This window comes from Heterodontus francisci, chromosome X (genome assembly GCF_036365525.1).
Source record: "Heterodontus francisci isolate sHetFra1 chromosome X, sHetFra1.hap1, whole genome shotgun sequence".
In the NCBI taxonomy this organism is placed as follows: domain Eukaryota; kingdom Metazoa; phylum Chordata; class Chondrichthyes; order Heterodontiformes; family Heterodontidae; genus Heterodontus; species Heterodontus francisci.
This window is the reverse complement of record NC_090421.1, coordinates 16,152,059-16,165,958: the sequence shown is the minus strand read 5'-3', so window position 1 is coordinate 16,165,958 and position 13,900 is coordinate 16,152,059. Positions and strand designations below refer to the sequence as shown.

The following is a 13,900-nucleotide window of genomic DNA, read 5'->3' as shown; positions in this document are numbered from 1 at the left end:
GGTAAAATGGAATCAAAGAGTGACAGGAAAAACAGTAACGGAACGATGGGTGATCTTTAAGGATGAGATGTTTCAGGTACAGGCTAGGTACATTCCAACAAGGGTGAAAGGTAAGGGAACCAAAGCCAGGCTCCTTCGATGACGAGGGAGATAGAGAATGTGATGAAAACAAAAAAAGAGGGTGTAGCATGTCAGGTGAATTCTTCAAGCAAGAACCAGGTAAAATACAGTAAGTTGAAAGGGGAAGTGAAGAGGAAAATAAGACTGGCAAAGAGAAAATATGAGAATAGACTGGTAATTAACATAAAAGGTAATCCAAAAAATCTACCTGCATGTAAATAATAAGTGGGTAGTAAGAGGAGAGTGGGTCCTATTAGGGGCAAAGAAGGTAATATATGCTTAGAGGTACAAGGCAAGGCTAGAATACTTAATGAGTACTTTGTATTGGTGTTTACTAAGGAAGAGGATGCTGATAAAATATTGGTAGAAGCAGAGATGGTAGAGGTAATGGATGGGGTGAAAATTGATAGACAGGATGTACTGGAAAGGCTGACTATGCTTAGAGTGGATAAGTCACCTGGTCCGAATGGTTTCCATCCTAGGTTGCTGAAGGAAGTGGGGATGGAGATAGTGGAAGGGCTTGCCATAATTTTCCAATCTTCCCTAAATACCGGGGAACTGCCAGAGGATTGGAGAGTGGCAAATATGATGCCCTTATTCAAGGAAGGGTGTAAGGACAGTCCTGGTGAGTACAGGTCAGTCAGTTTCACATCAGTAGTGGGTAAGGTTTTAGAAACAATAGTCAGGGAAAAAAGTCAACAGGCACTTGGAGAGGTTTGAGTTAATTAAGGAGAGCCAGCACAGATTTGTAAAAGGCAGATCATGCTTGACGAACGTAATTTAATTTTTTGATGAAGTAACAGAGAAGGTTGATGAAGGGAATGCACTGGATGATGTCTATATGGATTTTAAGAAAGTGTTTGACAAAGTATCACATAAAAGACTGGTTAACAAAATTGAGGCTCATGGAATAGGAGTGTCAGTATCAGCTTGGATAAAAAATTGACTTAAGGACAGAAAACAGCAAGTCATGGTAAATGTTTTTCAGACTGGAAGATGGTAGACAGTGGTGCTCCCCAAGGTTCAGTAGTAGGATCACTGCTTGTGTGATATATATAAATGACTTGGATATTGGAATACAGAGTAAAATTTCAAAATTTGCCGATGATACCAAACTTGGATATGTGGCTAACAGTGAGGATGATACAAATTGACTGTGTCAGGCAGACACCACCCCGCACCCCTCCCCCCAACCTACCAAGACTGAGGCACATATTATTTCACCACATGAACATTAAAACTTAAAATTGCAAGCCCCTGACTGGAAGAACACTTGCATAGTATGAACAGTGTTGGAACAAAAGTCATTGCTTCCCCAATACACAGAAGAAGTGGTCAGACCAGTTTCAGTCACAGGCTGTTGCAGAGAATTTGAACTTACAAAGGATTTTGAAGAGACAAAGCCGTGTGCTCATGAAGTAAAGATTTCTCCAGGAACTGAAGCAAGAATTGCCTCCTCTCCTGTCTGCCTGCTTCCATCTCCTTCCCACGGAACTGAATCTTGTGAAAACACGTGAAACTCAGAGAGAAAAGTTTCCTACATGAACAAAGTTTTAAGAAGACTACTGGGCCCCAACAAAAAGCAAGACTACTTACAAAAGGACTACAGTGAGCTCGAAGCACTGTAACAAGATATTGCCTCAAACCCCTCTCTACTATATTTTCCTCTTCTCTTTTCCTATCTTCATGTGTATATCGCGTATACATGCTAGTGTGGGCACGTCATATATCCATAGGCATGAACCATATTAGAGTTTAAGTTTAACGTTTAATAAAATTTCATGTTCTTTAAACCTCAGAAAGCCTGTGTCAATTGGTTTCTTTGTCTTATAATTGGAAAACTGTGAACAAGGATTCACAAAAAGGGGAGCTCAAAACACTGTGTGTTTAAAATTTAACCCTGTTACACTAAGACCAAGTAAAGACAGCAAAAGACCCCAAGACACATTTCTCACCTGGTCGTAACAACTGCAACAAGACATAGATAGGCTAGCAGAATGGGCAGTGGCAGACAAGTAGCAGATGGAATTTAATACAGAGAAGTGTGAGATGATGCATTTTGGCAGAAGGGATAGGGAGAGGCAATATAGACTTAATGGCAAAGTTCTAAAGAGTGTACAGGGACAGAGGGACCTGTGGGGTCGTGCATAGATCTTTGAAGGTAGCAGGACATATTGAGAGAGTAATGAGCAAAGCATATGGGATCTTGGGCTTCATAAATAGACGCACTGAGTACAAAAGCAGGGAAGTAATGCTGAACCTTTATAAAGCTCTGGTTAGGCCATAACTGGAGTATTGTATCCAGTTCTTGTCACCACACTTCAGGAAGGATGTGAGGGTCCTTGAGAGGGTGCAGAGGAGATTTACCAGAATGGTTCCAGGGATGAGGGATTTTAGCTGCAAGGTTAGGTTGGAGAAGCTGGGGTTGTTCTCCTGGGAGCAAAGGAGATTTGATGGAGGTGTACACGATTATGACAGGTTTAGATAAGGTAGACAAAGAAAAGCTGTTCACATTAGCTGATGATACAAGGACTAGGGGACACAGATTCAAGGTTTTGGGCAAGAGATGCAGGGGGGATGTGAGGAAGAACTATTTTATGCAACGAGGGGAAATGACCTGGAACTCACTGCCTACGAGGGTGGTGGAAGCAGAGATCAATGATTTCAATAAGAAATTGGATGGGCGTTTGAGAGAAATAAACTTGCAGGGCTATGGGGATAGAGCAGGGGAACGGGACTGACAGTATTTCTCTACAGAGAACCAGCATGGACTCAATGGGCTGAATGGCCTCCTTCTGTTCCATAATGACTCTATGACTCTCCCTTTCTAAGGCCCTTATCTCTTTTCAGAGATAACATGGCTCTTGAAGGGCAATCTACCAACTTTGAAAGATCAATCTTCAAGGTTCTTCTGCCTCTTTAACAGACGCTGAAGTCCCTCTTGGCAGCAGCTAAAACCTTCTTAGTGTTGGAAATCCTGCCAGGAGCCCGTCCTGCACAACTGAGCAATCCCCAGGGAGAAAACTAGGCTGGGGTCATAGCAGGGTCAGCAATCAGGTAGCATCATGATTATGTTACTGCACTAGTAATCCAGAGGCCTGGACTAATGTTCCAGAGACATGAGTTCAAATCATGTTCAATTAATTAATAAATCTGGAATTAAAAGCTAGTCTCAGAAACAGTAACCATGAAACTACCAGACTGTTGTTTTAAACCCATCTGGTTCACTAAAGTCTTTAAGTGAAGGAAATCGGCCATCCTTACCTGGTCTGGCCTACATGTGACTCTAGACACACAACAATGTGGTTGACTCTAAACTGCCCTCTGAAATGGCCTAGCAAGCCACTCAGTTCAATCAAAATGACCACAGGAAGGTCAAATAAGAATAAAACCAGGCGGACCACCCAGCATCGACCTAGGCACTGGAAACGACAAAGGGACGCCCAGCCCTGTCGACCCTGCAAAGTCCTCCTCACTAACATATGGGGGCTTGTGCCAAAATTGGGAGAGCTGTCCCACAGACTAGTCAAGCAACAGCCTAACATAGTCATACACATGGAATCATACCTGACAGACAATGTCCCAGACTCTGCCATCACCATCCGGCATGTCCTGTCCCACCGGCAGGACAGACCCAGCAGAGGTGGTGGCACAGTGGTATACAGTAGGGCGGGAGTTGCCCTGGGAGTCCTCAATATTGACTCCGGACCCCATGAAGTCTCATGGCATCAGATCAAACATAGACAAGGAAACCTCCTGTTGATTACCACCTACTGCCCTCCCTCAGCTGATGACTCAGTACTCCTCCATGTTGAACAGCACTTGGAGGAAGCACTGAGGGTGGCAAGGGCACAAAATGTACTCTGGGTGGGGGACTTCAATGTCCATCACCAAGAGTGGCTCGGTAGCACCACTACTGACCGAGCTGGCCAAGTCCTAAAGGACATAGCTGCTAGACTGCGTTTGCGGCAGGTGGTGAAGGAACCAACAAGAGAGAAAAACCTACTTGTCTTCATTCTCACCAATCTACCTGTCGCAGATGCATCTGTGCATGACAGTATTGGTAGGAGTGATCACCGCACAGTCCTTGTCGACTCAAAGTCCTGTCTTCACACTGAGGGCACCCTCCATCGTGTTGTGTGGGACTACCATTGTGCTAAATGGGATAGATTCAGAACAGATCTAGCAGCTCAAAACTGGGCATCCATGAGGCACTGTGGGCCATCAGCAGCAGTAGAATTGTATTCAACCACAATCTGTAACTTCATGGCCCAGCATATCACTACTCTACCATTACCATTAAGCCAGGGGACCAACCCTGGTTAATGAGGAGTGTAGGAGAGCATGCCAGGAGCAGCTCCAGCCATACAAATGAGGTGTCAGCCTGGTGAAGCTACAACACAGGACTACTTGCATGCCAAACAGCGGAAGCAGCATGCAATAGACAGAGCTAAGCGATCCCACAACCAATGGATCAGATCTAAGCACTGCAATCCTGTCATATCCAGTCATGAATGGTGCTGGACAATTAAACAACTAACCGGAGCAAAAGACTCCAAAAACAACCTCATCCTCAATGATGGCGGAGTCCAGCACATTCGTGCAAAAGACAAGGCTGAAGCATTTGCAACCATCTTCAGCCAAAAGTGCCTAGTACTGAAGACTTGTGCTCCAGAACTTGCCCCGCCCTTAGCCAGACTGTTCCAGTACAGCTACAACACTGGCATCTACCCAACAGCGAGGAAAATTGCCCAAGTATGTCCTGTCCACAAAAAGTAAGACAAATCCAATCTGGCCAATTACTGTCCCATCAGTCTACTCTCAATCAGCAGCAAAGTGATGGAAGGTGTCATCAACAGTGCTATCAAGCAGCACCTACTCAGCAATAACCTGCTCAGTGAAGCTCAGTTTGGGTTCTGCCAGGGTCACTCAGCTCCTGACCTCATTACAGTCTTGGTTCAAACATGAACAAAAGAGCTGAACTCCAGAGGTGAGGTGACAGTGACTGCGCTTGACATCAAGGCAGCATTTGACCAAGAAAAGCATCAAGGAGCCCTAGCAAAACTGAGGTCAACAGGAATCAGGGGGAAAACACTCCACTGCTTGGAATCATACCTAGCGCAAAGGAAGATGGTTGTGGTTGTTGGAGGTCAATCATCTCAGTTCCAGGACATTGCTGCAGGAGTTCCTCAGGGTAGTGTCCTAGGCCCAACCATCTTCAGCTGTTTCATCAATGGCCTTCCCTCCATTATCAGGTCAGAAGTGGGGATGTTTGCTGATTGTGCAATGTTCAGAACCATTCCCAGATCCTCAGATACTGAAGCAGTCCGTGCCCGCATGCAGCAAGACCTGAACAATATTCAGGCTTGGGCTGATAAGTGGCAATTGACATTCGCGCCACACAAGTGCCAGGCAAGGATGATCTCAAACAAGAGAGAATCTAACCATCTTCCCTTGACATTCAACATCATTGCTGAATATCCCACTATCAACATCCTGGGGGTTACCAATGACCAGAAATTTAACTGAACCAGCCATATAAATACCGTGGCTACAAGAGCAGGTCAGGGTCTGGGAATTTTGCGGTGAGTATCTCACCTTCTGACTCCCCAAAGTCTGTCCACCATCTACAAGGCACAAGTCAGGAGTGTGATGGAATACTCTCCACTTGCCTGGATGGGTGCAGCTCCAACAACACTCAAGAAGCTCGACACCATCCAGGACAAAGCTCGGCACCGCATCCACCAACTTCAACATTCACTCCCTCCACCACTGACGCACAGTGGCAGCAGTGTGTACCATCTACAAGATGCACTGCAGCAATGCACCAAGGGACCTTAGACAGCACCTTCCAAACCCGCGACCTCTACTAACTAGAAGGACAAGGGCAGCAGATGCATGGGAACACCACCACCTGCAAGTTCCCCTCCAAGTCACACACCATCCTGACTTGGAACTATATCACCGTTCCTTCACTGTCGCTGGGTCAAAATCCTGGAACTCCCTCCCTAACAGCACTGTAGGTGTATCTACCCCACATGGATTGTTTCAAGAAGGCGACTCACCACCACCTTCTCAATGCTGGCCTAGCCAGCAATGCTCACATCCCAAGAACAAATATAAAAAAAGCCCCACCCTAACCCTCTGCAACTGGGCTGAGGCTAATCTTGCCCTCTGGGTAACAGACTCTTGCAGTCGGTGTTCCCAGTGTTGTTGCTTTGCCACTTGACAGCACAAATTGGGAACTGGGACACAGAGGTTAGTGAGCAATCTCCAATCCCTCATAATTCACGGGCAGAAACTCCTACAGACATTCTTGCCTCAATTCCCAATAAGCGAGCTTGGCAGGAAAAGCTCCGTTGGGAGCAGGAATTCTACTCTAATGGGTCGAGTCCAGCACTCAGTAACGGGCACAGATTCTTGGACGTCACACTCACCTCTCCGTTGAAGAAGCAGAAGATCGTCGTCACCAGTAAACCCTGTGAAATAAAGTAGATCACTTAGTTGTCTTGTGGGTGCCCCATAAGGAGGCTACAAAAGGATACAGATAGGTTAAGTGAGTGGGCAAATGGAGTATAATGTGAGAAAATGTAAAATTGTCCACCTTTGGAAGGAAGAATAAAAAAGAAGCATATTATCTAAATGGTGAGAGATTGCAGAGCTCTGAGATGCAGAGGGATCTGGGTGTCCTAGTGCATCAATCGCAAAAGGTTAGTATGCAGGTACAGCACGTAATTAGGAAAGCTAATAGAATGTTATCATTTATTGCGATGGGAATTGAATTCAAAAGTAGGAAGGTTATGCTTCAGTTACACAGGGCCACATCCGGAGTTACTGTGTACAGTATTGATCTCCTTTATTTAAGGAAGGATGTAAATGCTTTGGAAGTAATTCAGAGAAGGTTTCCTAGACTAATACCTGGAATGGGCGGGCTGTCTTATGAGGAAAGGTTGGACAGGCTAGGCTTGTATCCGCTGGAGTTTAGAAGAGTAAGAGGCGACTTGATTGAAACATATAAGATCCTGAGAGATCTTGACAGGGTGGATGTGGAAAGGATGTTTCCCCTTGTGGGAGAATCTAGAACTAGGGGTCATTGTTTAAAAATAAGGGGTCACCCATTTAAGATAGAGATGAGGATAAATTGTTTCCTTTCAAAGGGTTGAGAGTCTTTGGAACTCTCTTCCTCAAAAGACAGTGGAAGCAGAGTCTTTAAATATTTTTAAGGCAGAGGTAGATAGATTCTTGATAAGCAAGGAGGTGAAAGGTTATCGGAGGTAGGCAGGAATGTGGAGTTGAGGTTACAATCAGATCAGCCATGATCTTTTTGAATGACAGAGCAGGCTCGAGGGGCCGAGTGGCCTACACCTGCTCCTAATTCATATGTTCTATCAGAACAAGCACATAGTCATTCTCGCAGCTCAGACTGGACTGTGAGACCTTTAAGTTAGGCCTGCAGTGACCCCTACTCAATGTGGAATGGGTTCGAATAACTGGACTGCAAAAACAAAGAGCCATTGGTGCACGAACTGGTCACATAACAACAGTGGCTGCACTTCACAAGTAATCCACTGGTTGTGACATGATTTAGGGGATCTTTAGGGACATAGAATTTCTAGATGTTAAAGGACCAAGGTCCATTTAGTTCACCTTCTCCCATGCTGATGGTTGTGTGATACAATGGTAATGGAGTAGATGCTGTATAAATACAAGTCCATCCTTGGTATTGATTTTGGAGTGCAGTTTTATACCACTGGATGAACAATGTCACAGAGACGGGAGCAGCAGTTCATGACGCTGATGCTCATAATACAACCCAAGTCCATTAACACTCCGTCGCCTTCAGCAGAGTTACTGATCCTCCGGACCCTGCCTAGCTGTGGAGTACTGGTCAAGCTGGGACACAATTCTCTTCCTTGCTCTGAAACGAAACGCAGTTAGGAATGCCATGAGGAGGGTATTCAGGTCTCACACAGTTGGTGCATGGTTCTCCCTTCCTGCGGGTTAGTCCCCACCCTCCAGCTGGTATCCCGGCCACAGTGGCTGACTGGACTGAGGATCTCCGTGTGTAGGGGAGTCACATGAACAGCCCCCATCCCATCTCTCCATGGGGCAGCGTTCCTGGGAAGGACATTGGTTGGGATTGTAGCTCTCCTGTGTGGTGGCATCACAGTATGGTGCTAAGAATGTACCTGCCTTTGGTCCTGATCAGACCAGATTGGGAGAAAACAGAGCTTGAGAGACCATAGGAAGATCTGGAGAAGGGAGTGGGATGGATGGACAGATTGCAAGAGTAAAATAAAAGAGATAGGTCAATACGGCAAGCATATCTAGGCTTGAAGATTGAGTCCCAGTTCACCAACCTTTTTATCTGAATTGCAGTGGTATTGTTTATTAAACAAAATCAAACAATTTCTCCTCTGCTCTCCCTCGGTTCTGTCCTCATGAGGTGTTGCCCCACCGTCACAACTCCCTTCAGTGGCCAGCAGGAGTCACTGTACCGTGACCAGGGGCAGGAACCCAGGTTTTATTTTAATCTCCCCAGTCTAGGAGCACTGAGGCCAGATATAGGCCCCATACCTGATTGTGAGCAACACTAATGCGGGGGATTGAACCTGTTTAATCGAAGACTGATTGTCAATAGTTTCAAGCCCCCCGCGCCCCCCTCCCCCAAGCGGGAAGCTGGGCATTGGTCCCGAGATAGTGGTGCACAAGAGACATTGAAGGCACTTACCTGATAATGCATAAAGATGTGCATCACATGATCATAAATTGCTCCAATCAGACGCCCTTCAGGTTTAGATGGAAACAGAAGAAACTGGATCCCCAACAGAGGTACAAGGATGAGTGTGGCGCGCACGGCCTTCATGTAGGCTTTGGACTGGGCCTGGTGGGTGACTTTCAGTTTTGTGATAAGAACTCGAACAATGTTGAGCAGAAAGAACAGATTGACCTGGGAGCCAAGGAGAACAGAGAGTCACAAGAGATGGGCAACACTGTCACCACTTCACTTCACGTTCATGCCTGGTTTCCCTCTCCTCCACTGACTGATGCCCATGGCATGATTTCATCTGTGCCAACTGACCTGCATTAGCTCACCGAGTTTAAATCTAAAGAATCAACACTGACAGGCTATTTGACCAGGATACTGTCCTTGCTCTGTGTCCAAACATGTGCACTTTCTAGCAACTCACAGGATAGTCATCAGGAGTGGCACTTTGGCAGTTTTACCTTTCCTTAGTTCAAGTGCACTGAGGCTAATGTTGGTGCCTCAAACCACTGCCCTAGTAGACCTTGGATGAAAGCTGTGATCTTCCTGGTCTATATGGCTCAGTGGACAGTGCATGTGTGTTCTCTATTACTTGATTCATGCATAGTTTAGAAAAATAGAATGACATACATACCAGTAAGGCAACACAGATTGGGCCATGGATAATGTACAGGAGGTGAGTGTCTGAACTCATCCAGCAACTAGAGACAATGAAAGAACAGATTCAAACACTAGCACTGGCAAGATCAATTACCAACCTTTTACATCCAGCATTGTCCACACACTGCAGGGTTGGTGCATTATCCAACTGATCCTGGGGAATAATAACACGCTCGACATTGCAGAAGGTAATGTCCTCAGTTTGTTTGTTGGGATGTGATTGGCTACTCCTGCCTGCTACAAAAAGCTAACTGTGCAATTTTGTGGTACACAGAGAGTGGGAAATTAAACTGGAAACAGAAATGGAGCCGAAAAAGGAACTGGAAATGGAGAGCCCTGTCGGAAACTGTGGAGCTGATAGGAGGGAGCAGAAACTGCATGCATTCAAAGAATGGAGAACCATATTGAGGTTGGAAATTCAGTATTCTCCACACACTACAGGAAGATACCAGAACAGTTGGCAGGATGAAGAGGGAATAGGGTATTAAAACACTGGCTGGAAGACCAGCATTGCGAAAGGGCAATTCACAGGAAGTGACAGAATCTCAGGAGTGAAGTTTTGTAAATGCATGGTGATTGCTCCATGTTGCCTGAATAAGGCCCAGATGAAGCTGTTGAAAAGGCACAGGGGCTCTTAATTCTACCTTAGGCTCTTTGCACAATACTTTTTGCCATCCACTTGTCCATGTGTGTTTGGTTAATGGCTTTCTCAAGCTGTTGGAGCCATAGGAGCTGAATAGTCAGCTGATGTATGAAACTATTTGGATTGATTCAAGTTGAACGCTGTATGGGAATCTAGTATTAGATCTAGTATCGTGCAATGAGGCAGGTTTAATTAGTAGTCTCATAGTAAAAGATCCACAGGGAAAAAGTGTCCATAATACAATTAAATTCCATATTAATTTTGAGAGTGACATACACAGTCCCAACTAAAAATCCTAAACTTAAACAAATACACAAAAAGGAGAGTAGCTAAAATAAACGCTGGTCTCTTAGAAGCAGAGACAGAAATTATCATGGGGAATGAGGAAATGGCAGAGATTTGAACAAATATTTTGCATCTGTCTTCACTGTAGAAGACACAAATTACATACCAGAAATAGAGGGTAACCAAAGAGCTAATAAGAGTGAGGAACTTAAGGTAATTAATATCAACAGAGAAAATGTATTAGAGAAACTTAAGGGACTAAAAGCCAACAAATCCCCAGGACCTGATGGTCGACATCCTAGGGTTTTAAGGGGTAGCTGCAAAGATAGTGGATGCACTGGTTATAATTTTCCAAAATTCCCCAGATTCTAGAATGGTCACAGCAGATTGGAAGTTAGCAAATATAACACTGCTATTTGAGAAAGGAGGGGGAGAGAGAAAACATGGAACAACAGACAAGTTAGCCTGACATCAGTCATCGGCAAAATGCTGGAATCTATTATAAAGGAAGTCTTAACAATGCACTTAGAAAATCATAGTATGATCAATCAAAGTCAACATGGGTTTACATGTTTGACAAATTTATTGGAGTATTTTGAGGATTTAACTAGTAGGGTAGATAAAGGGGAACCAGGACATGTAGTATCCTTGGTTTTCAAAATAAGTTGCCACACAGAGGTTTAGTATGCAAGATAAGGGCTCATGAAATTATAGAGTCAGAGTGATTAGGGCACAGGAGGCCATTAGGCCCATTGAGTCCATGCTGGCTCTCTGTCGAGCAATCCAGTCAGTCCCACTCCCCTTCTCTATCCCTGTAACCCTGCAAGTTTATTTCCCTCAAGTACCCATCCAATTCCCTTTTGAAATCATTCATCGTCTCTGCTTCCACCACCCTCGTAGGCAGTGAATTCCAGGTCATTACCACTCACTGTGTGAAAAAGTTCTTCCTCACATACCCCCCTGTATCTCTTGCCCCAAACCTTCAATCTGTGTCCCCGAGTCCTTTTACCATCAGCTAATGGGAACAGTTTTATTTGGTCTATCTTATCTAAACCAGTCTTAATCTTGTACACCTCTATTAAATCTCTCCTCAATCTCCTTTGCTCCAAGGAGAACAACCCCAGCTTCTCCAACCTAACCTTGTAGCTAAAATCTCTCATCCCTGGAACCATTCTGGTAAATCTCCTCTGCACCCTCTCTAGGACCCTCACATCCTTCCTAAAGTGTGGTGACCAGAACTGGATGCAATACTCTAGTTGTGGCCTAACCAGAGCTTTATAAAGCTTCCCTGCTTTTGTACTCAATGCCTCTATTTATGAAGCCCAAGATCCCATGTGCTTTGCTAACCACTCTCTCAAGATGTCCTGTCACTTTCAAAGATCTATGCACATGAACCCCCAGGTCCCTCTGTCCCTGTACATTCTTTAGACCTGTGCCATTTAGTCTTTATTGCCTCTCCCTGTCTCTTCTGCCAAAATCTATCATCTCACATTTCTCTGTATTAAATTCCATTTGCCACTTCTCTGCCCATTCTGCTAGCCTATATATGTCCTATTGCAGTCAACTGGTATCATCCTCACTGTTTGCCACTCCTCCAAGTTTGGTATCATCAGCAAATTTTGAAATTTTACACTGTATTCCAATATCCAAGTCATTTATATCTATCAAAAAAAGCAGTGGTCCCAGCACTGACCCTTGGACCCTTGGGGAACACCACTGTCTACCATCCTCCAGTCTAAAAAACAACCACTTACCACAACTCGCTGTTTTCTGTCCTTAAGCAAATTTTTTATTCCTGCAGATTGGAAGGTAGCAAATGTCACCCACTATTTAAGAAGGGAGGGAGAGAAAAAACAGGGAATTACAGACCTGTTAGCCTTATATCAGTAGTAGGGAAAATGTTAGAATCTATTCTAAAGGATGTGATAAATGGACACTTGGATAATAATGATCTGATTGGGCATAGTCAACATGGATTTATGACTGGGAAATCATGTTTGACGAACCTGTTGGAGTTTTATGAGGATGTTACTAACAGAATTGATAAAGGGGAGTTGGTGCACGTGGTATACTTGGATTTTCAGAAGGCTTTTGATAAAGTCCCCCACAGGAGGTTGGTTAGCAAAATTAAAACACATGGGATAGGAGGAAATATACTGGCATGGATTAAGGATTGGTTAACAGGCAGAAAACAGAGAGTAGAAATAAACGGGTCATTCTCACGTTGGCAGGCTGTGACTAGTGGTGTACCGCAGGGATCAGTGCTTGGGCCCCAGCTGTTCACAATATATATCAATGATTGTGATGTGGGGATCAAATATAACCTTTCCAAGTTTGCGGATGACACAAAACAAGGCGGGAATGTGTGTTGTGAGGAAGATGCAAAGCGGCTTCAAGGGGATTTGGACAGACTCAGTGAGTGGGCAAGATTGTGGCAGATGCAATATCATGTGGAAAAATGTGAGGGTATCGACTTTGGTAGGAGGAATAGATGTGCAGAGTATTTCTTAAATGGTAAGAGATTAGAAAGTGTAGATGTACAGAGGGACCTGGGAGTCCTCGTCAATAAGTCACTGAAAGCTAACATGCAGGTGCAGCAAGCAATTAAGAAGGCTAATGGTATGTTAGCCTTTATCGCTAGAGGATTTGAGTACAGTAGTGAAGTCTTGCTTCAATTGTATAGAACCTTGGTTAGACCACACCTGGAGTACTGTGTGCAGTTTTGGTCCCCTTACCTTTGGAAGGATATTACTGCCATAGAGGGAGTGCAACAAAGGTGCACCAGACTTGTTCCCAGGATGGCGGGACTTTCCTATGAAGATAGTTTGGGGAAATTGGGCCTGTATTCTCTAGAATTTCGAAGAATGAGAGGTAATTTCATTGAAACCTACAAAATACTTACAGGGATAGACAGGGTAGATGCAGTAAGATGTTTCCCCTGGTTGGGGAGTCTAGAACCAGGGGACACAATCAAAAAATAAGGGGGAAGCCACTTAGGACAGAGATGAGGAGAAATTTCTTTACTCAGAGGATTGTGAATCTTTGGAATTCTCTACCCCAGAGGGCTGTGGAAGCTCAGTCATTGAGTATGTTTAAAGCAGAGATTGACAGATTTCTAAATACCAATGATATAAAGGGATATGGGGATAGTGTGCGAAAAAGGCATTGAAGTGGATGATCAGCCATGATCATATTGAATGGCGGAGCAAACTCGATGGGCTGAATGGCCTACTCCTGTTCCTATGTCCCTCCCATCCCATGAGCCTCAATTTTGTTAACCAGCCTTTTATATGGTACTTAGTCAAATGCTTTCTTAAAATCCATATATACAACATCCACCAGATTCCCTTCATCAACCTTGTCTGCTACTTCATCAAAAAATTCAATTAGATTCGTCAAGCATGATCTGCCTATTACAAATCTGT

At 44.5% G+C, this 13,900-nt stretch overlaps 1 protein-coding gene across 4 annotated transcripts in view; it reads right to left on the bottom strand.

Moving 5' to 3' along the window:
* Positions 1 to 13,900, bottom strand: part of LOC137358671 (calcitonin gene-related peptide type 1 receptor-like) — a 133,572-nt gene that overhangs the window by 7,291 nt on the left and 112,381 nt on the right. For 3 of the 4 annotated variants that reach the window (XM_068024837.1, XM_068024840.1, XM_068024839.1), the window contains 3 exons: positions 9,522 to 9,588; positions 8,852 to 9,070; positions 6,558 to 6,599 (listed from right to left, as the gene is read on the bottom strand). In XM_068024837.1, coding sequence (XP_067880938.1) covers positions 6,558 to 6,599; positions 8,852 to 9,070; positions 9,522 to 9,588 — 328 coding nt within the window. The remainder of the gene's footprint in view (positions 1 to 6,557; positions 6,600 to 8,851; positions 9,071 to 9,521; positions 9,589 to 13,900) is intronic. The other variant, XM_068024841.1, reaches the window with a different exon arrangement.